Source organism: Schistocerca cancellata, chromosome 6 (genome assembly GCF_023864275.1).
Source record: "Schistocerca cancellata isolate TAMUIC-IGC-003103 chromosome 6, iqSchCanc2.1, whole genome shotgun sequence".
In the NCBI taxonomy this organism is placed as follows: Eukaryota; Metazoa; Arthropoda; class Insecta; order Orthoptera; family Acrididae; genus Schistocerca; species Schistocerca cancellata.
In genome coordinates, this window is record NC_064631.1 from 102,551,335 (window position 1) to 102,575,388 (window position 24,054).

General features: G+C 46.7%; 1 protein-coding gene across 1 annotated transcript in view; it reads right to left on the bottom strand.

Annotated features, from left to right (window-relative positions):
• LOC126088171 (SH2 domain-containing protein 3C) overlaps nt 1–24,054 on the bottom strand; it is a 1,167,763-nt gene that overhangs the window by 91,849 nt on the left and 1,051,860 nt on the right. Inside the window, exon 7 of the mRNA XM_049906294.1 lies at nt 11,894–12,184. Coding sequence (XP_049762251.1) covers nt 11,894–12,184 — 291 coding nt within the window. The remainder of the gene's footprint in view (nt 1–11,893; nt 12,185–24,054) is intronic.

A 24,054-nucleotide genomic window follows, 5' to 3' on the forward strand; every position in this document is an offset into this window, starting at 1 on the left:
GAACTGACTGCAGGCTAATTAACGATGGTATAATTTCCCAAATGGTAGCCAATGATCGAACCTGTCCAGGAGCAAAGCCATTGGATATCTTACTTTTCAACAACCATATCCAGGATAAAATTGGAAGAACTCCTTAGAAATGGCTAGAGACTTAACTCCATTGTTCGTCAGTGACGAACTCCACCAGACCAATAAACTACAGCAGTATTAGGCAACTGTACTTTCAGACCTTCTATACAGCAGCACAGCATGGACCAAGCTTTCCCCACCCAATTTCAATCTCTCCAGATACTCCAAAACAAAGTACTACGTATGATTCTATACTATGCAACACAATGAAAGGATCACTTTTTGTAAATCTCGTAATGATTTCCCATTGTGTTATATAAATTTAAAATTTGGTTTAAAGGTGCCTACAAACTTCCTCTGTAATGGTGCAACAGCATGGCGCCCTGCAGTGTCACCTTCAGGTTCAGTCACGCTTCAGACAGCAAGGTATTGACACATGCGAAAAAAAGACCTGATATCAGATATTCATTGGAGGTGTAAAATGGGTTAATGATGCCACGTTGGCACCAAATTTCACCACAATCCTGTCCAATGTCACTGTAGACGTGGCACAACATGGGATGGTCGTCACGCCACTATTAGCCGTATTTGACCCTTCTTTTGATGCCCTTGCAATGGAATCGCGCGGTTTTCTCATGAGTAGCTGAGGAAAACATTTCAGGCACACAGCCGTTCAGAATCGACGCAAGTAGGTCTCAGAGGGAGATGTAGATGGTATCGATCCCACTGCATGGGCGTGAAAGCGACGGAATTTCAAGATGCCGTGACATGCCGATAGTGGTCATGTGACAACCAGCGGATCCAATGCAGCATGCCCACTGAGCCACGCCTCTACCAGCTCTGTAGCACGAGCGCGATTCTGCTGCCGCAATATAGGCCGGGCGACAGCAGCGACTAAGTCCTCTCGGGCTCGGAGCCACTTCGCATTGTGCCACTAAGATGCCGCCTGGTCACGGCTCTGCCTTCATAGTACGTGCTTTAGTACAGAGAGACTTTTCCTTGTGGACATTGTGATAGCTGGTCTCTATTTCTTGTTGTACCATTTATAATGAGACTTTTTAAATATGGAGAAATATAAGTTATGTTAACTTTCTCTTTGCTGTGTTAGTTGTTCACTAATCATTTCTGCTTCTGTCCAGCTTTCCTGCGACGACATTTGCCGCGCCAGTTTGCCGACACCTCCCCTAACCACTGCGTATGATGTTGTGCACAATAATAAAGGACGTCAATGAAACCGCTGCTTCCCTCGGGCATATATTCCCACACATTTTGCAGCCGAAATCGACAGTTAACAATGCAGTGAGCAATAACACATTGTTCTTGACAATCATTGACCCTGCAGATACCCTCTAGAGGCCTTGATGATTCAACCTTTTCATAAAGACACAGCAGGCCTGCAAGCCCATTGAAAGTGATCGCTCTGCTTTGGAGTACAAGTGTAGCAATACGACAATTTTTGCTCTGGTGTACGGGTGAAACCACTGTGGACCGTTGAAAAACTTTCGGCGAAATTTGAACGTGATCCATGGCAGGAAAGGATTTTTATGCTTTTACTGCCCTCCTGCTTCGCCCTCTCTTGTGACGTGAGCACGCGGGGAGTGTGGGGGGGATGGGGCTGGTGGGAAAGGGCAAAGGGTGGTGATGGGGAGGGGGGGGGGGGAACACGCACGTGCACGAATAAAACGACAAAGGTTGCACGGGTTCCACCGATGGTGTTGCCAACTGGGGGGATCTCATGCAGAACCTTCGCCGTTTTATTCACGTATGTGTCACACCCTCCACGATCACGCCACAGGAAGACGCGAAACAGGTGGGCTGAAAAAGCATAAAAATTCTGTAATGCTTCGATCGTCTCAATTTCGTTGATGGGTTTGAACGGTCCCTGGTGGTTTCACCCTGTATCTCACAGCAAAAATTGTGGTACTGCTATATTCCAAAGCGGCGCGACCACGTTCAGTGGTGTTGCAGGCACACGATTTCGTTAGCAGGAATCCCATCCCCCGAATCCAAATCGCCCCCCCCCCCCTTCCTCCTGAGGAGCCTGCGATTCCTGAGCCACCGAAAGCACCTTTCGCCTGTCGTCGCCCTGGAAGGGAACCAGGAAACTGCTGCCCTGGAAGGGAACCATGAAACCGGGGAGGATTAGGAGGGCTTTGTGCTGGCGAGAAAAACCTTTCGCTAGCCGAGGCTTTCACCTGCTTGGGGAGTGGAACCCACCCCAAACAGGTTTCAGGCTGTGGCTGTGTCAGATGAAACACACGAGACGACAGCGCAGAATCACACATCACACCGCCTTCCATCGATCGTCATGGAGTTTTCCTGCAACTACGAGGAACTCCACGACATGATCAAAACACAACTCAAAGGGGACAAATTTACAGTAAAACCAACAAGGACGGGAGGGGGGGGGAGAGACAAAATAAAGATCACTCTACACAACATTGAAGACTACAACACCATTAAAAAGGCCCTCACAGACAAAAATATACCGCATTACACGTTCCCCACCACCAAGACAAGGAACAAAAACATCGTCATTAGGGACCTCCCCAGACGGCTCTCGGCCCAGGCAGTCAAGACAGACCTGACTGTCCAGGGATTTGTTGTCAAAACGGTCGAGCCGATGGGAAAAAATTGGAAAGATAGTTAAGTGGCCTTTCACTCTGCCGGACTTACCGCAGAACAGGCGCGAGATCAAAGCTGTTCTTGCAGTCCCTGTCACCACGGACCGGCTCTTGCGCAAGAACGAGGTGGTGCAATGCTTCAGGTTTCGGGAACTGGATCCCATAGCCGCACACTGCCAGATGTCCATGCTCTGTAGGAAATGCGCCGAACCCCACGACACCAGGACTTGCACAATAAAACACATGGACCTGTAGATAAGGTGCGCGCTGTGTGGGAAAAACAACATGGCAGCGTACCAAGGCTCGAAGTACACAAGAAACACACACAGAAGGCAAAGAGTGTGAAGACTGTCCCCCACACACGAAAACAAGACACTGCCATCCCATCAAACCACACAGAGAGACAAAACAGGACAACACACACAGCCAAAACTTGGGTAAAAACAAGGCCTGACACTCCAAGGGCAACATATGCAGAAGTGGTCTCTCCACCAAAGAGCCACGAAAACGCCGAGAAATCGACTCAAGTCCTGTCACCACAACACCAGACACACACGAAAGAACAACACCAGGAAAAACACAACAACCAGGTCCACCAAGACAGAGGAAGCTCTAGGGAAACCCCCACTCACTCCACCCCCTCTGATCAATTGTTAGGCATTTTGGTCCAGATCACGAACCTCGTCATGGAAATGATGAAGGAATTCAGCGAGGCCCAGAAGCAGAACACTCAGACCCTCTTTGCCCTTCAGGCAGCAGTCCAGCAGTCGCTCCCCTCCGCGACTTCCTCAGTAGTTACAAAACCCCATCACAGATAGACGACCAAATATCCAAGGCTTGACAATGTGCGTCTTTAACGCAAGCGACATTGTTAATCAAGATGTCGACTTCAGAGAACTCGTGAAGGAGTTCTCCATCGACATATGCATAATGGGGGAAACCCACCTAAAACCAAAAAATAAAAGCGACAGTTCCCAACTATGTTAGCTACCGTAAAGATAGGCCACCCCAAGGCACAAGAGTGGTCATATACATAAAAAGGGGGATCCCCACCACCAGGTATTCATACCAGCTACCAATAAAATCGAAGCAGTGGCCGTGGAAGTAATCACTGCCGCCTGACCCCTAACAATCGTTGCAATCTACCGACCCCACAAGACGAGGTAGACGAGGGAGACATAGCTGCTCTAGGGCAAATTGAAGGCAAACTCATAATAGGGGGCGACTTCAATGCCAAATACCCCGATTGGAACCCGAGAGTAACCTCCAGAGTAGGTGCCAAACTGCAACGACTAGCGCGCGACCAACACTTAGAAACATGAGGTCCGGTCGAGCCCACACATTTTCCAAAAAATGGAGGTAGGCCCGACGTGTTAGACATAGCCCTCACTAGGAGGATCGCGGGGTTTGTGGCCGCAAGGACAATCAACAGAATGTCCTCCGATCACAACCCAGTGATTCTGGAGGTCGATGTGGAAGAATGGGTAGCACTCCCACGGCACCAGACGTCCTACAAACATACAGATTGGGAGCGATACCGAGAACCTGTCGTCTCTGATACAGCTCGCGCTCCGCCACCTACTGCCGAAACAGTAAGCGCTACAAGACCTAACAGGAACCATCTTGCAGGCAGCGGAAGATGCCACTCCCCCACAAAGGGATGGCCCGCCCCCACAAGTACAGCTCCCGGAACATTTACCAGCCCAAATCCGTCACAAGAACAGAGTGGAAGATCACCAGAAATCAGGCCACCAGGAGGCTGCTCAATCGTCCACAGAGAGTGATGTGTTGGCAAATGTGCCAACACCTTGTAGATAGAGGAGGCCGAAATGCACGCTATAATCTAACGCAGATGGGCGTGAGGTCTGAAACAGGATACGTTATGAATGCTATAAAGAAAAGTACGTAGCTGCGGTAATACTTAACTTTACTCCATCATTTGTATACAGCATTCTTGATGATACAAGTGAGACTCTCTCTAGAAATGGTTAATGGCGCCTTGCTAGGTCGTAGCCATGGACTTAGCTGAAGGCTATTCTAACTATCTCTCGGCCAATGAGAGAAAGGCTTCGTCAGTGTAGTCGCTAGCAACGTCGTCGTACAACTGGGGCGAGTCCTAGTACGTCTCTCTAGACCTGCCGTGTGGTGGCGCTCGGTCTGCAATTACTGACAGTGGCGACACGCGGGTCCGACATGTACTAATGGACCGCGGCCGATTTAAAGCTACCACCTAGCAAGTGTGGTGTCTGGCGGTGACACCACAGAGAGAGCTAAAGGTAGCGCTCAATGAGCACAATAACCAGCCTTGGCAAAGCCGCCTCACAGCCCTCAAAGTAGACGATCACACACTATGGCATGCAAGCAAGCAATTTACAAAAGACACGCTAGGTTGCTGCCACAGCACGGCGAGAGGGTTCTGGCCTACAGCCATGCTGAAAAGGCCAACGCCCTCGCCGACACTTTCGAGAAGCAGTTTCAAGCGGCAGAACCCCAGGACGAAGAACATATAGTCCGTCGTCAACTGGCTGTCTTCCTCAACACTGAGGAGGACCCAGAGGACGAACCCCCACTTTTCGCCCCCGAAGACGTGGCAAAAGTAATTAGGCCCCTCCCTACAAAAAAGACGCCAAGATGCGACAGTGTCACCAACCAGCTAGTTAAAAACTTCGCGCCCTCGGCTATCTAATACCTCGCGAACGTCTTCAACGAGATTACTCGTACCTGCGAGTTCCCAGCATACTGCGAACACGCGGAAGTGGTCACGATACACAAACCAGGGAAAGATCCTTTATTCCCCAGCTCTACAGGCCGATTAGCCTCTTGCCAAGTCTCAGCAAGATCTATGAGCGCCTTCTGCTAATTCCCATACGAGACATCACCAACGAGCGACTTTTGTCCAGATTCCGACAGAAGCACTCCGCCCCACAACAGATCATGAGACTAGTGGAAGCAGCCACAGAGGCTACTGCGGGATAGTGCTACTTGATGTAACCAAAGCCTTCGACTCAGTATGTCATAAAGGGCTGATATACACGTTATACACACAAGGGTTCCCCGGGAGCATAGTCAGATTAACCCAAAGCTATCTCACGAACAGAACCTTCTCTGTCAAGGTAGAAACAGCCACCTCCACCAAAAAGGGAGGGGTGCCACAGGGATCGGTCCTGTGGCCCGTTTTGTACAGTCTGTACATTGCAGACACTCCCACAGCCCCCCTGGTGCACACCGCACAGTACGATGACGACACTGCCTTTTACACTCGTAACGTGAATAAGGACCTGGTCATTCGTAGGCTACAAAGGATTTTAGATAACACAGAAACCTGGGCTCGTCGCTGGCGCATCATCATCAATCCTGAAAAGACACAGGCTATGCTAATCATCCGGAGACTCGGGAGACGTGGACAACCTCAACGCCGCCCCCCCCCCTATTCACCTACACCTACATGGATCCCGAATCCCCTTTCGCAGATCCGCCAAGTATCTCGGCGTAACGTTGGACTCGAGACTAACGTGGAAACTCCATAGAGACGAGATCCACAGGAAGGTCTGCGCCAGAATGTCCATCCTATACCCAGTCCTCAACACAATCAGCTCCCTTCCCTGCTCTGTAGGACTAAACGTCTATCAGGCCCTGATACGGCCAGTAATGGAGTGTGCGTGCCCTGTCTGGGGATACGTGGCGAAGCAGCATCTGGACAAACTCCAGAGGCTGCAGAACCGCACCCTCAGGAGGGCACGGCACCTACCCATGGGATTCCCCACCGACGATCTGCACGCCGCTACCGAAATACCACTCCTCAAAGAAAGATCCCAAGATCTGGCAAGGGCTTTCTATGAGAGCTCTTCCATATCTGGAAATAGCCTCAGGTCGGTGTGACATGTCCCGCATAATCACAAATGCCCCATGACGATCTTCGACGACTAAGCCAAAGAGAAAAATCCTAAAAATCTCCAAATCCTAATACCAATCCTTAATCCTTAAAATATCCAACATCTCGCCAATCTCAGGCAAGTACTAGACACCACCAGAAAACCAACACAACACACAGACAGCCAAAACAGTCAAAGACAACACACACACACAATACACATTGTGGAGTCAACGCCAACAGGCTATAAACTCCTCCACAAACTTCCCCAAGGAGGGGAAAGTAAAATGTGAGGGACATATCCCGACAGTTCGCCTGAAGATGGAGACGCATTCCATCGAAACGTTGCTATGAGACGACGACGCTACTCGGCTGACAACCCGTGAAACTTCATATATGAAATTCGCTGAGAAAGCCTCCACTCACATATGTTCGATTGGGTTCACATCTGGAGACGCTGCTGGCCACTCTAGACGAGCGATGTCGTTATCCTGAAGGAACTCATTCACAAGATGATTACGATGAGGGCACGAATTGTCGTCAATGAAGACGAATGCCTCGCCAGTATGCTGCCTATATGGTTGCCCTATTGGTCGGAGGATGGCATTCACGTATGGTACAGCCGTTACGGCGCCTTCCATGCCCACCAGCTGCGTACATAATGCCACCTCAAAACAGCAGGGAACCTCCACATTGATGCACTCGCTGGACAGTGTGTCTGAGGCGTTCACTCTGGCCGGGTTGCCTCCGAACAAGTCTCCGATGAAGAGAACGATAAACGATATGCCAATCATGAGTTGTCCATTCGGCATGTTGTTGGGCCCATCCGAAATGCGCTGCATGGTGTCATGGTTGCAAAGATGGACCTTGCCATGGAGGTCGGGAGTGAAGTTGCGCATAATGCAGCCTATTGCGCACAGTTTGAGTTGAAACACAACGTCCTGTGGCTGCACGAAAAGCATTATTCAGCATGGTGGCGTTGCTGTCAGGGTTCCTCCGCCCTTGGGTGGCCTGAGCGACGCATGTCATCGACAGTTCCTGTCTGTCTGTATCTCCTCCATGTCCGAACAACATCACTTTGGTTCACTCTGAGACGTCTGGACACTTCCCTTGTTGAGAGCCCTTCCTGGCACAAAGTAACAAGGCGGGCGCGATCGAACCGCGGTAATGACCGTTTACTCATGGTTGAAGTACAGACAACACGAGCCGTATACCTCCTTCCTCATGGTTGAAGTACAGACAACACGAGCCGTATACCTCCTAACTGGAAGTGATCGGCTGTCGGAGCCTCTCCGTCTAATAGGCGCTGCCCATGCATGGTTGTTTACATCTTTTGGAGGGTTTAATGACATGTCTGAACAGTCAAAGTGACTGTGTGTGTGATACAACATGCACAGTCAAAGTCTATCTTCAGGAGTTCTGGGAACTGGGGTCATGCAAAACTTTTTTTGATGTGTGTGCATTCTACGATCGATCCAAGTCCACATTCTACAATACAGTCGCCAGTCTACAGTACAGAAAGTATAATCTACACTTTACACTGCATAGTTTTCACGCAAAACTTTACACTTGATAGTCTACTCTGTACAATCTACACTGTGCACTCTACAACTTAAATTCTCCACTATGCTATCAACGATGTACGCATTCTATACTCTACCAGCTGTACTCTACACGCTACAATATTTGGACTACACTTTACAACTACCACATTACACCTTAAACTCAACACATTTTGATCTGCTTTCTACAATCTTCACACTGTACCCTACTCTCTAAACTCTTCTATGCACGTTCTTTACACTCTGCAACCTAAACTTTGCAATCTGCAAACCATACTCACTACCATATGCTCTACACTCCAAATATCCATTGCGTTCAGTTGATCTTCCAAGTCCTTTGTCGTGTCTGACATAATTAGAATGTTATCGACGAACATAAAAGTTTCCATTGTTTCACTCCAAACTTTATTTCCTTTCCGGACTTTTTTCTTGATTTCCTTTACTGCTTGCTCGATGTACAGACTGAATAACATCAGGGACACGGTACAACCCCGTCTTCTCCCTTCTCAACTACTGCTTCCCTTTACGTCCTTCGGTTCATGTAACTGAAGTCTGGTCACTTTCCACATTGTGGATGACCCTTCACTCCATTTACTTTGTCTCTCATACCTTCAGAATTTCAAAGAACGTATTCCAGTCAACAGTGTTAAAGACTTTCCCTAAATGTACAAATGCTACTAAAGTAGGATCGCCTTAATTCAGTCTATTTCCTAAGGCTAAGTAACTATGGAATCACGTGCTTCTACATTTATAGGGACCCAAACTGGTCTTCCCCAAAGTCTGCTTCTACCAGTCCTTCCATTCTTTAGATAATTTTGGCATTCCGTGTTTATTTAATATAGAAAACGCACAAGATGGCGAAATCTAGCTTGGTTTCCTGACGGTTATTTTGAATCGTCGTTGAAGCCATGCGGTGGCGGAGACATACGAAGTCTCCCGCGTTCCAGGAATCCACGCCAGTTCGGACCACCCAACCTGTTGGCATGAACTTGACCGCTCCAGTTGGCCACAACAGCTTGAACGGCTACACCTCCAGCCTCTATGATGTTGGCTACTAGGACCTTGTTGTACACCGCAAAGGTGAACTGTAGTTCATCGAGCGAGTATTTAAGTAGGCCAGAGAGCAGTTCTCCACCCCATTCCGTTGAAGTTACTAAGTGTGTCGACATCTCGAGGTTCATCGTGCAGCGGTTACCCACATTTTGTGTCAAGTGTTGTCTTCCATTACCTTGGGAGCAGCCTTGTGTTAACCATCCAAGAGTTTCTCGTCATGTTTAGAATTACGAAGCACGCGTCTGTGCTGTCGCTACGTTTGTACCGCGAGATACCGGCGCTGCAAATCGACATTTATCGGGGTAAGCTCTATTGTCCAAACCCGTTACTGTGACCGCGTTCTTGATCCTTGGCTAGCTTTTCTGCTGTAGCCAATCATGTGAATTCATTTTAGCGCTGTCGCTAGAGGCAGATCTCTATTCTGAAGTGCGTCAAATGTTCTTTTGACTTGTTCTACACCTGACTTGTTCTACAGCAAGTCTATTGCTCGCCAAGCGGCTGTTTTATTGTGGTAGTTTAGGAAACTTCTCGCAGGGCTACATCTCATTTACGTGTCCATTTCTAAAAAGATGCAATTCAAGACTATACTGACTCTTATTAGCCTGTAGCTTCCATGCTGTCCCGTGTTGTTAATCACTTGTTTACTAGCCGCTGTAAGAAACAAAATGCAACGCCTGGGGCAGAATATCACCAGATTGATCTGCTAGGGAACAATGGCAGTCGGTACGCCTTCGAAGGCAATTTCTTCCATCTTTCCATAATGTGTATTAATTCAGACTCTTAAGAGAAGCGACAGAGTCCCTAGCCATAGCTATAGCTGTTCACACAACGAGACACGCTACAATGTATCAATGTTTTCTATGCTTTTTTTTCCTGAGAGATAGTTTGTTGTACCAGATGATTAACGTGTTTTGAATATTTAGTCAGATTTTCGTGTTTCATGCTTAATTTTTAAATTATTGACAATGAGAGCTCACTCCTGAGAGAGAGAGAGAGAGAGAGATAGAGAGAGAGAGAGCACTCTTATATTTACGCAACATCAAATATTACAGAACATACTTCCATTACATTAATTCTGTTAAATTAATAAGTCCCAGAATATCGATTAATACATCCAATATGGGTCTCCCAACACCATACATCGAACGCTAACAAAAGTCGATAGTACGAGGGTCACTCCAAAAAAATGCACACCATTTTTGTAAAAATAGTTTTCATTCTGCATGTGTGAAAGTTTTAGTGTGTAGATACATTTTTCGCGCTTGTTTTCAAACTTAGTTCAACCTGTTCTCGTGAGTGGCGCCGTCACAGCATGTCTTCAAGATGGCTGCTACACTTGACGTTCGACAGCAACGTGCTGCCATAGAATTCCTGTGATGTGGAAACGAGACAGTGGGAAACAGCCACAACAGATTGAAAAAGGTGTATGGAGGTGCTGCTGTCCATCGCAGTACAGTTAGTCGGTGGGTAAGCAGGTTACGTGATGAAAGCGGGCACGGCAATATTGAGGATTGTCCTCGCAGAGGCACGCCTCGTACTGTACACATTCCAGACAAATGTGCAGAGAGTTAACGAATTGGTGACTGCTGACAGACGCATCACATTGAACGAATTGATACGCTACGTTGGGATACGGGAAGGAAATGTTTGCAGAATACTGAAACTCTTGGCGTTAAAAAAGGTTTGTGCCAGGTGGGTTCCCAGGATGTTGACAGTGGCTCACAAAGAAACAAGAAAAACGGAATGCAGCGAACGTTTGGAACAGTACGAGAATGGTGGAGATGAATTTCTTGGAAGAATTGTGACAGGTGATGAAACACGGCTCCATCATTTTTCACCAGAGACGAAGAGGCAATCAATGTAGTGGCATCATGGAAATTCACCAAGGAAAAAGAATTTAAAACCACACCTTCTCCTGGAAAAGTTATGGCTACACAGTGTTTTTCAAATCCGAAGGACTCTTGCTTGTGGACATCATGCCAATTGGAACCACCATAAATTCTGATGCATATGTGACGACACTGAAGAAACTTCCAGCTCGGCTGCGTCGTGTTCGACCACATCGGCAAAAGCAGGATGTTTTGCTGTTGCACGACAATGCACGGCCACATGTCAGTCAAAAAACCATGGAAGCGATCACAAAACTCGGATGGACAAGACTGAAACACCCGCCTTACAGTCCTGAACTGGCTCCATGTGACTATCATATCTTTGGGAAAATGAAAGACTCTCTTCGTGGAACAAGGTTTGAAGATGAAGACTCCCTTGTGCACGCTGCCAAACAGTGGCTCCAACAGGTTGGTCCAGACTTTTACCGTGCGGGTATACATGCGCTGGTTCCAAGATGGCGAAAGGCAGTTGAGAGGGATGGAAATTATGTGGAGAAATGAAAATATTGTTCCTGAAGGATGTATCTACACATTGTTCAACTTTCAAACATGTAGAAAATATTGTTGCTGAAGGATGTATCTACACATTGTTCAACTTTCAAACATGTAGAAAATATTGTTCCTGAAGAATGTATCTACACATTGTTCAACTTTCAAACATGTAGAATAAAAGATGGATTAAAAAAAAATAGTGTGCATTTCTTTTGGAGTGACCCTCGTAGTTCACGTGGTCTTCGATACAGGATGACGTCACATATGCGTAAAGGTCTAGATGAACCCGTTATACGGCAGCTACAGCTACAGCTACAGTAGCCTGTGACTGACCTGCTGGGGCGCGGCGCGGTACGAGTTGTAGGGGTTGTAGCGCAGCGCGGGGGTTCCCCCGGGCGACGACAGCGGCGACACGTGCTGCTGCTGCTGCAGGCCGTACTTGGAGGCGTAGAAGGAGAGCGGGTAGAGGCGGTTGCGCGGCGTCGAGATGCGCGCCCCGGACGCCGTGGAGACGCTCTTGCCGCTGCCCACGTAGTACGTGATGAGGTCGGGCACCGTGTCGTACGCGTCCTCCTCGAACTGGTACTGCACGCGCTCGTACACCGTGTCCGGCTGGATCACCACCTGCAACCGGCGCGGCGAGTCCACAGGTCAGGAGGCGACAAGGAGCCACCAGCTACACTGCACCGATCTAATACACTACTGGCCATTAAAATTGCTACACCACGAAGATGAGGTGCTACAGACGCGATATTTAACCGACAGGAAGAAGATGCTGTGATATGCAAATGATTACCTTTTCAGAGCATTCACACAAGGTTGGCGCCGGTGGCCACGCCTACAACGTGCTGACATGAGGAATGTTTCCAACCGATTTCTCATACACAAACAGCACATACCGGCGTTGCCTGATGAAAAGTTGTTGTGATGCTCGTGTAAGGAGGAGAAATGCGTACCATCACGTTTCCAGTTTTGACAAAGGTCCAATGACTGTTAGCAGAATATGGAATCGGTGGGTTCAGGGGGGTAATACGGAACGCCGTGCTGGATCCCAACGGCCTTGTATCACTAGTAGTCGAGATGACAGGCAGCTTATCCGCATGATTGTAACGGATCGTGCAGCCACGTCTCGATCCCTGAGTCAACAGATGGGGACGTTTGCAACACAACAACCATCTGCACGAACAGTTCTGCAACGTTTGCAGCAGCATGGACAATTAGCTCCGACACCGTGGCTGCGGTTACCCTTGACGCTGCATCAGAGACAGGAGCGCCCGCGATGGTGTACTCCACGACGAACCTGCATGCACCAATGACAAAACTTCATTTTTTCGCATGAATCCAGGTTCTGTTTACGGCATCATAATGGTCGCATCCGTGTTTGGCGACATCGCTGTGAACGCACATTGGAACCGTGTATTCGTCATCGCCCTACTGGCGTATCACCCGGCGTGATGGTATGGGGTGCCATTGGTTACACGTCTCGGTCACCTCTTGTTCGCACTGACGGCACTTTGAACAGTGGACGTTACATTTGAGATGTATTACGACCCGTGGCTCTACCCTTCATTCGATCCCTGCGAAACCCAACATTTCAGCAGGATAATGCACGACCGCATGTTGGAGGTCCTGAACGGGCCTTTCTGGATACAGAAAATGTTCGACTACTGCGCTGGTCAGCACATTCTCGAGATCTCTCACCAACTGAAAACATCTGATCAATGGTTGCCGAGCAACTGGCTCGGCACAATACACCAGTCACTATTCTTGATGAACTGTGGTATCGTGTTGAAGCTGCATGGGCAGGTGCACCTGTACACGCCATCCAAGCTCTGTTTGACTCAATGCCCAGGCGTATCAAGGCCGTTATTACGGCCAGAGGTGGTTGTTCGGGGTACTGATTTCTCAGGATCTATGCACCCAAACTGCGTGAAAATGTAATCACATGTCAGTTCTAGTATAATATATTTGTCCAATGAATACCCGTTTATCATCTGCATTTCTTCTTGTGTAGCAATTTTAGTGGCTAGTAGTGTAATTAAACGTCATCACTAGAAGAATGGAAATGAAAATTTGAGATATGTTATAAACTTATGTTCAGAAAAAATAGAACACCTTGTACGACTACAGATAGAACGTTCATATTCACAGGACATGTACATTAGTATGTTCGGCAGCAATGATTAGCACTGTTAGGTCAACATCGATATCGTTGCGCAACACCACCCACCAGTGAAATGTGCCTGCGGCTCTTGTTGTCCCCATAAACTGAAGGTAGTGGATGAGTGTGACTTTATCTAACGTACAGTATGCCTCGCAGACGCATGCGCCAACCGTATCGTCAAAATTCAGTGAGTTTGAAAGAATTTTGGCGTGAGACATTGTGATGCATGCTTCCGGGAAACAGTTGGGCATGTGAGAGGAAGTGTTTCGGCAGTTCAGTGGGTGTGTGAAGAGTGGCTCACAGAAGGCAGTAATACACGAGGACGTGTACCACCCGAACCACCCCCTGAGAAGATGGACACCTCATCCGAATGGCAATACCGGACAGACCTACGTCCTCTTCGGCTCTAGTGGAACAGTGTAGCGCATCGTACACTATCGGGGGTGACAGTCCGTCGCCGTTTATTACGGCATGGGTTACGTGAGCGTCGCCCGCTTCTCCGTCTACTTTTGACGGAAGTGCAGAAACATGCTAGACGGCAATGATGTATGGAATGACGTCACTGGGGACAGAAATGACACCAGATAGTGTTTTCGAACGAATCCACGTTCTGTTTGTTTGGAAATGATTCTTGCATTTTGGTTCACCGCAGATGGGGGCAGCGGCATCACAGTGACTGCATTTGCACAAGACATACAGCGCCAACTCAAGGCCTTATGGTGTGTGATGCCCAGGGTGACCTACGTGAATGACATCCTGCGACCCGTAGCCACACCCTTTCTGCTCAATACCCCAGACGCCATTTTTCAGCAATACAATGCACGACCACATGTTGCTACACGAACACGTGCCTTCTTGGTGTCACAGGATGTCAGCCTTTTGTCCTGGACCACCAGGTTTGTTGCCAGTGCCGGCCGGAGTGGCCGTGCGGTTCTAGGCGCTACAGTCTGGAGCCGAGCGACCGCTACGGTCGCAGGTTCGAATCCTGCCTCGGGCATGGATGTGTTTGATGTCCTTAGGTTACTTCGGTTTACTTAGTTTTAAGTCCTAGGCGACTGATGACCTCAGAAGTTAAGTCGCATAGTGCTCAGAGCCATTTGTAGCCAGTCGAAAATGTATGGCATATGGTGAAACTACAGGTGCAGCGCTGTCACCCAATGCCAACTACCACAGATGAACTTCGGAACCAGGTGAATGCAGCATGGATTGCCATACCACAGAACGCTTTTCATGCTTTATACGCGTCGATGACATTAAACACGTTCGATGATTCTGCAACAGACTAACGCAACGATATAGGCCTATGATTATGTAAATCTGTCCTACAACCCTTCTTGAAAACGGAAATGACTTGGGCTTTTTTAAAGTCGCTAGGTACCCTCCGTTGCTCAAGCGATCTACGATAAGCTGCTGCTAGAAGGGGAGCAAGTTCTTTCGCATATTTAACTGTGCATCTGCATCTGTTGTTTGCAGGACGTGTACGAGTAAACCAAAGCTGTGTTTCACACTACTGCTCTTTTTCCTGGATCTGTGCCTTTGACAGAAGCTTGTACAAACGTCGTAATGTTTGAGGTCAGAATATGATTAGGGATCCCGCAACACACCGATGTCAGAGACATTGGTCTGTAATTCTGTGCCTTTATAAACACGAGAAACCTGTGCTCTTTTAAAGCCACATGTGTCTGTTCGTTGCGCGAGCGGATTTCGTTAACGTTAGCCAGGAAAGGGGCTAATTACGCGTCGTATGCAGTGTGAAATCCAACAAAAATTCCGACAAGACCTGGTGTTTTGTTCGCTTTTAAGCAGACTCTGTGTTGTGAAATATCGTCATGCCGTTTTCTGAGACAGTGCGTCGACCGAACACTGTTACGGTAGCATCGTCATCATTTCTAGTTTTGATTTACGTGCGCTTGCCTGTTCCAATTTCTAGTAGATTGTGGCTAATCTTCCCGTCTCTTCTTAGGACGCCCAACATTTCTTTTCTCTGGTGGTGTATATTTGGATATTATTGTACATATTTCGTTCACCTGACATCCTTTGAATGTGTTCACGCCATTTCTTTCTCTGATTCTCCGTTTTCTAAAGTGTGCTTTTGACGGTCAGTACACTCGTAATTTCACTATTACACTTCCGAAGTGTGAGTTTCTAACGAGCTAGTGGTCTTAGAGGTGTCGTCTCCGCTTCTTCAATCCTCCTCCGTCGACTGGGGACCACACACACTGGTACTGCCGCAATACTGTAAACTTCTAGACTGTCTACCAACTTTTTTGAAAAGAGTGCCATTTATATAGTACCTACCAACAGTTAAAATTCGTGCAATTTGCATTCTTCATCACTGCATATATGACGTCTCATATCTAAGGTATTTAATAAAATTATATATTTGTTCTAACGATTTATCATCAGTTATTATCTTTGTTCTTAAATGCTCCTTACCATGGAATGCCACTAGCTTAGTTTTATTTTTAGATACAGTCATATTATAACAATTTTTACCGTGTGCAAGGACCAAATTGCCCTCTGTAACTTATCTTAGGAATCCGCTAAGGTTATTTGGCCATTTGCAAACAAGAGTGTATATACAACTTTATTATTAATCTTATAATGGTGCAATACTTTATTCTACCATGTCTTTACGGCATCGTCTATATATACATTAAATAATACTGGTGATAAAGGACTGAGAAATGACAGAACATTCAAATAACAACAATTTTAAATGTAATATTTAAAACTACTGCTTTCTCCCATGAATAAAACAACTTCAAACGTCTGATTAAAAGTGAGTTTTTCGCGCATCTGTATGTTTATGACGTCATATCTACTTCTACATCTACATGGTTGCTCTGCAATTCACACTTAAGTGCCTGGCAGAGGGTTCATCGAACCATTTTCATACTATTTCTCTACCATTCCACTCTCGAATAGCGCGTGGGAAAAAGGAACACCTAAATCTTTCCGTTCGAGCTCTGATTTCTCTTATTTTATTATGATGATGATTTTTCCCTACGTAGGTGGGTGTCAACGAAATATTATCTGCTGAACTACGTGTTATATCACTTTGCAGACATTTTCAGTGGATGCTCTCTGCAAAATCTATTGGCAATAGATTTCGTAGTAAAGAATTAATAAATTTAAATGTTATGCCTCGTGGTGATGTTTTACTGAATGAGCATCAGAAACGGTTGTAAGCGATAAACTGTTTCCTTTCTTCATTTCATGGGGGCTGTCAGCGACAAAAAGTTTCGCCCTTGTTTTAAATTGTGGGTAAAGTTCGCTCGAAGTCGCTAAGTTCTCTCGTACTCAAGACCTAGATGAATATAAATTTGGGTAATTTGCGCGTAAAAAACTCATTTTTAATCAGACGTTTAAAGCTGTTTTATTCCTTGCGAAAGCAGTAATTTTTAAATATTGCATTTTAAAATGTTGCTATTTAAATGTTCTGGCACTTCTCGCCATTCACCTTACATCTGAAAATGTATATTTACAGTTTCTGTCTTAATACTTGGCTTAATGCGTTAAACGTTTGAAGTAAGATTACAGAACTTAATGAGTAGCTATGACAGCGTTTTAAGTTTTTTCATATGGTCAATAATTATATGAAATACTGTAAATACGTATTTTGCAACTTGCAACTGGGACCATTTGAGCGGGTGATCGTTTTAGCCATTTGTAATGTACATCTTTGGTCAAGTCGAATTAAGTCGGGAAATGCTGAGGGAATTAGATTAGGAAATGAGACAAAGTAGTGCATGTGTTTTGTTATTTGGGGAGCAAAATAACTGATGATAGTCGACGTAGAGAGGATATAAAATGTAGACTGGCAATGGCAAGGAAAGCGTTCCTGAAGAAGAAAAATTTGTTAACATCGAGTATAGATTTAAATATCAGGAAGTCGTTTCTGAAAGTGTTTTATGGAGTGTAGCCATGTATGGAAGTGAAACATGGACGATAAATAGTTTGTACAAGAAGAGAGTAGAAGCTTTCGAAATGTGGTGTTACAGAAGAATGCTGGAGATAAGATGGGTAGATCACATAACTAATGAGGAGGTATTGAATAGAATTGGGGAAAAGAGGAGTTAGTGTCACACCTTGACCAGAAGAAGGGATCGGTTGGTAGCACATGTTCTGAGGCATCAAGGGATCACCAATTTAGTATTGGAGGGCAGAGAGGAGGGTAAAAATCGTAGAGGGTGAGCAAGAGATTCAGAAGGATGTAGGCTGCAGTAGGTACTGGGAGATGAAGAAGCTTGGACAGGATAGAGTAGCATGGAGAGCTGCATCAAACCAGTCTCAGGACTGAAGACCACCACAACAACAACAACATCTTTGATCAGGTTCTGAATGTGAAAATTATCGTAGGCTTCAGGAATCGTCTTCCTTAGGGATCTACATCTACATCCATCTACATCCATACTCCGCAAGCCACCTGACGGTGTGTGGCGGAGGGTACCTTGAGTACCTCTATCGGTTCTCCCTTCTATTCCAGTCTCGTATTGTTCGTGGAAAGAAGGATTGTCGATATGCCTCTGTGTGGGCTCTAATCTCTCTGATTTTATCCTCATGGTCTTTTCGCGAGATATACGTAGGAGGGAGCAATATACTGCTTGACTCCTCGGTGAAGGTATGTTCTCGAAACTTCAACAAAAGCCCTAACCGATCTACTGAGCGTCTCTCCTGCAGAGTCTTCCACTGGAGTTTATCTATCCTCTCCGTAACGCTTTCGCGATTACTAAATGATCCTGTAACGAAGCGCGCTGCTCTCCGTTGGATCTTCTCTATCTCTTCTATCAACCCTATCTGGTACGGATCCCACACTGCTGAGCAGTACTCAAGCAATGGGCGAACAAGTGTACTGTAACCTACTTCCTTTGTTTTCGGATTGCATTTCCTTGGGATTCTTCCAATGAATCTGTCTGGCATCTGCTTTACCGACGATCAAATTTATATGATCATTCCATTTTAAATCACTCCTAATGCGTACTCCCAGATAATTTATGGAATTAACTGCTTCCAGTTGCTGACCTGCTATATTGTAGCTAAATGATAAGGGATCTTTCTTTCTATGTATTCGCAGCACATTACACTTGTCTACATTGAGATTCAATTGCCATTCCCTGCACCATGCGTCAATTCGCTGCAGATCCTCCTGCATTTCAGTACAATTTTCCATTGTTACAACCTCTCGATATACCACAGCATCATCCGCAAAAAGCCTCAGTGAACTTCCGATGTTATCCACCAGGTCATTTATGTATATTGTGAATGGCAACGGTCCTACGACACGAACTACTACTAGGAGCCTTCCTCTGTCAGTGTCCCTGCGGTTTCTTTTGAAGCGAGAGTGTAACAGTCTAGGAAAAATGTCGATAAAACAACATGAAATGGCGAATAACACATTGCCGCAATCAGCCATATGATAACACAAGTAATCCACGGAATGGCACCAAGTCCGTTATTGTTTCGATTCGCTTGTTTCCGCTCGATGACCAGCATGTCAAGAGTGCTTTGCGTGAATTAGCCGGCAATTGAAAAAGAAATTTGCATCAGTGCCGGCTGCTGCAGCACCACCGGCTCTCTCGCTGGCGGTGATGCGGCGCCCGTCGCAGCGTCAGCGCGAGTGCCACTCCAATGAGGAATTGATCGGCGCCGCGCTCTCTAAAACAGCCCGGGGCGGACGCGTGTCAGGGCAGCGAAGCGAGCTATGCTTCAAACGGCAGCTTTCAGGGCCGCCGGCAGCGCAGACTCTGAATGCGCGCCCCGGAGGTATATCTCACCTCGCGCCCTCTGGCTCCGATTGTCGCCATTATTCGCGCCTTTCGTACGGCAGTTCCTCTTGGCACAAACGGGCTGTCATCTTATGTAACCCTTTGAAGCTGTTTTAAGCGATGACATCACGCGTACGTTCGTGCGTTACGTCTAATAGCGCTAGGCCAAACCCTGCATGCATCGGTTTCCCCTAGGCGACAGCACGCTAGTACATCTACGACGCTACAGAAAACCAGTTCCAGGATTCAAACCTTTCACTACCATTTTTTTTTCGGTTTGGAAGACATTATTTTAACGAATATCATGGTCAGAAATAAAATATGAAAAAATACACACATCGAAAACAGTTTTGCAACACCTCGGTTCCGAGACTTGCGGAACCTGTACAGAAAATTGGAATAGAGATCAACATAAACATCATTTCCGCCCTTTTTATTGCTCACGAAATTGCATGTTGCATGTTGTACCATCATACAGCGAGACCTTCAGAGGTGGTGGTCCAGATTGGTGTACACACCGGTATCTCTAATAACCAGTAGCACGTCCTTTTGCATTGATGCATGCCTGTATTCGACATGGCATACTATCCACATGTTCATCAAGGCACTGTTGGACCAGACTGTCCCATTTCTCAACGGCGATTCGGCGTAGATGCCTCAGAGTGATTGGTGGGTCACGTTGTCCATAAACAGACCTTTTCTAGCTATCCCAGGCGTGTTCGATAGGGTTCATGTATGGAGAACATGCTGGCCATTCTAGTCGAGCGATGCCGTTATCCTGAAGGAAGTCATTCACAAACTGTGAACGATGGGGCCGCGAACTGTCGTCCATAAAGACGAATGTCTCCCAAATATGCTGCCGATATGGTTGCACTATCGGTCGGAGGATGGCATTCACGTATCGTACAGCCATTACGGCGCCTTCTATGACCACCAGCTGCATACGTCGGCCCCACATAATGCCACCCCAAAACAGCAGGGAACCTCCACCTTGCTGCACTCGCTGGACAGTGTATATAAGGCGTTCAGCCTGACCGGGTTGCCTCCAAACACGTCTCCGGTGAAGAGAACGTGATGCCAATCCTGAGTGGTCCATTCGGCATGTTGTAGGCCCCATCTGTACTGCGCTGCATGGTGTCGTGGTTGCAAAGACGGACCTCACCATGGAGGTCGAGAGTGAAGCTGTGCATCATGCAGCCTATTGCCCACTGTTTCAGTCGTAACACGACGTCCTGTGGCTGCATGAAAAGCATTATTCAACATGGTGGCGTTGCTGTCAAGGTTCCTCAGAGCCATAATCCGTAGGTAGCGGTCATCCACTGCAGTAGTAGTCCTCGGACGGCCTCAGCGAGGCATGTCATCGACAGTTCCTGTCTCTCTTCATCTCCTGCACGTCCGAACAACATCGCTTTGGTTCACTTCGAGACGCCTGGACACTTCCCTTGTTGAGACCCCTTCCTGGCACAAAATAACAATGCGGACGTGATCGAACCGCGGTATTGACCGTCTAGGCATGGTTAAACTACAGACAACAAGAACCGTGTTCCTCCTTCGTGTTGCAATGCCTGGAACTGATCGGCTGTCGGACCTCCTCTGTCTAATAGGCGCTGCTCATGCACGGATGTTTACATCTTTGGGTGGGTTCAGTGACGTCTCTGAACAGTCAAACGGATTGTGTCTGTGATACAATATCCACAGTCAACGTCTGTCTTCGGGAGTTCTGGGAACCGAGGTGAGGCAAAACTTTTTTTGATATGCGTATTTCCCACCATATCGTTTTCCAGCAGAGGGAGGGGGGTGAGACATACAGGGTTATTCATAAGTACCTCCAGAGTTTTACAAGATGTTTACGCAAAAATTACAAGACAAACAGAAAATAGACACATATCAGCGGATGGAGCATCTCTCCAAGACTTTAAATCACATTAAAGGTGCTTAATACTGACATCGTTTGTTACTCCGAAAATGTCAATACATGCCTGCAGCTCGCTATGCAGATCTGTTCCCTGGGTTGCATACTTGCAGGCGCGAACCGATTCGGTGCGGCAATGCAGAGTGGATGATTTTTCTACATGTTCTGTTATGCTCGCCTCTAGGTGCATCTGCATGACGGTCTGTATCACGAGTTTGGCCTCCGAGAGGTATTCTAAGTACAGAAGAAATAGTCCTGACCGATTGACAAATCACCGCCTAGCCCAAACCGCTAAGGATAGACACATGAAACTTGAAGTGGGTGTTGATCTTATCTTGCAGGCGTTGTTTAATATGAGATTTTTCGATATCCACCCCTAATGGTGTGAAATAGGAGATTAAAGGTTTCTGGATATATGTCGCTATTAAAGCAATTTTCAAGCTAGAACTACAAAATTTGGCATTTTGTGTTTTGGTCATAAATAATTAAATACGGGTTTTAGCCGTTGTGGAAATTGAACCAGCAAGGGGGAGAAATAATGGGCGAATATTAAAGAATTATTAAAGTATTTTAAAGCTGTACCTATGAAAATTGGTATTTGACTTGTCGGTTAGAAATTAAAAAACGTACGTGGTTTCAGTGTTTCTGGAAATTCAATCCCCAAGTGAATGGAAATATGTGGTGAAATAGGGGCTTAAATGTTTTATGAAAATATTGCAATTACGAAATCATTTTTAAAACTAAATCTATGAAACTGCTGTTTGCCTTCTAAAGAAATTTAAACAAAATTAAACTACAGTGCTGTCGTAAGTGACTTTTGTTAGGTATTTCATTATTAAGGGTTCAGTATTTTAGTAATTTTATAAAATACACTAAAGCGACAAAGAAACTGGATTAGGCATGTGTATTCAAATATAGTGATTTGTAAACAGGCAGAATACGGCACTGCGGTCGGCAACGCCTATATAAGAAAACAGTTGTGTGGCGCACTTGTTAGATCGCTTACTGCTGCTACCTTACCAAGATTTAAGTGATTTTGAAATGTTCAAACGTGTGTGAATTCCTAAGACACCAAACAGGTGAGGTCATCGCTCCCTAGACTTACATACTAATTAAACTAACTTATGCTAAGAACAACACACACACACACACACACACACACACACACACACACACACACATGCCCGAGGGAGGACTCGAACGTGCGACAAGAGCGCCCGCGCAATCCGTGACATGGCGCCTCAAACCGCGTGTCCAATGTGCGCGGCTAAGTGAGTTTGAACGTGGTGTCATAGTCGGGGAGCGAGCGATGGGACACATCATCTTCGAGGTAATGATGAAGTGGGGATTTTCCCGTGCGACCATTTCACGAGTGTACCGTGAATATCAGTACTCAGGTAAAATTTCGAATCTCCGACATCGGTGTGGCCGGGAAAAGATCCTGCAAGAACGGGACCAACGACGACTGAAGAGAATCGTTCAACGTGACAGGAGTGCAATCCTTCCGCAAATTTCTGCGGATTTCAGTGTTGGGCCATCGCCCGCATCTCGTGGTCGTGCGGTAGCGTTCTCGCTTCCCACGCCCGGGTTCCCGGGTTCGATTCCCGGCGGGGTCAGGGATTTTCTCTGCCTCGTGATGGCTGGGTGTTGTGTGCTGTCCTTAGGTTAGTTAGGTTTAAGTAGTTCTAAGTTCTAGGGGACTGATGACCATAGATGTTAAGTCCCATAGTGCTCAGACCCATTTGAACCATTTTTTGTTGGGCCATCAACAGGTGTCGGCGTACGAACCATTCAACGAAACATCATCGACATGGGATTTCGGAGGCGAAGGGCCACTCGTGTGTGTTACACGACACAAAGCTTTACGCTTCGCCTGGGCCCGTCAACACCGACATTGGACTGTTGATGACTGGAAACCTGTTGCCTGGTGGAACGAGCCTCGTTTCAAATTGTATCGAGCAGATGGAAGTGTACGGGTATGGAGACAACCTCATGAATTCAGAGACCTTGCATGTCAGGAGGGGACTGTTCAAGACGATAGAGGCTCTGTGTGGTGTGTGCAGCTGGAGTGATAAGGGACCACTCATACTTCTAGATACGACTCTGACAGGTGGCATGCACGTAAGCATCCTGTCTGGTCACCTGCAGCCATTCATGTGCATTGTGCATTCCGACGGACTTGGGCAATTCCAGCAGTATAACGCAACGACCCAAACGTCCAAAATTGCTACAGAGTGGCTCCAGGAAGACTCTCAGTGTAAACACTTCTGGTGGCCACCAAACTCCGGTGAAATGAACGTTACTGAGCATATCTGGGGTGCCTTGCAACGAGCTGTTCAGAAGAAATGTCCAGCAGCTCGTACTCTTACGGGTTGGTGGACAGCCCTGCAGGATTCATGGTGTCAGTTCCCTTCGGCACTACTTCAGGCATTAGTCGAGTCCATGCCATGTCGTATTGCGGCATTCTGCGTGCTCGCGGCGGCCCTTTACGATATTAGGCAGGTGTAGCAGTTTCTTTGGCTCTTCACTGTATGTACGTATGTATGAAAAAGTGTCTTTAATCTCTTAAAAACATCGATTTTTGTTAATTTTAATAAATTTAATTGTTTTTTCTTGCTTGAGTAAACTCCTAACGTTATGTATTAACTCT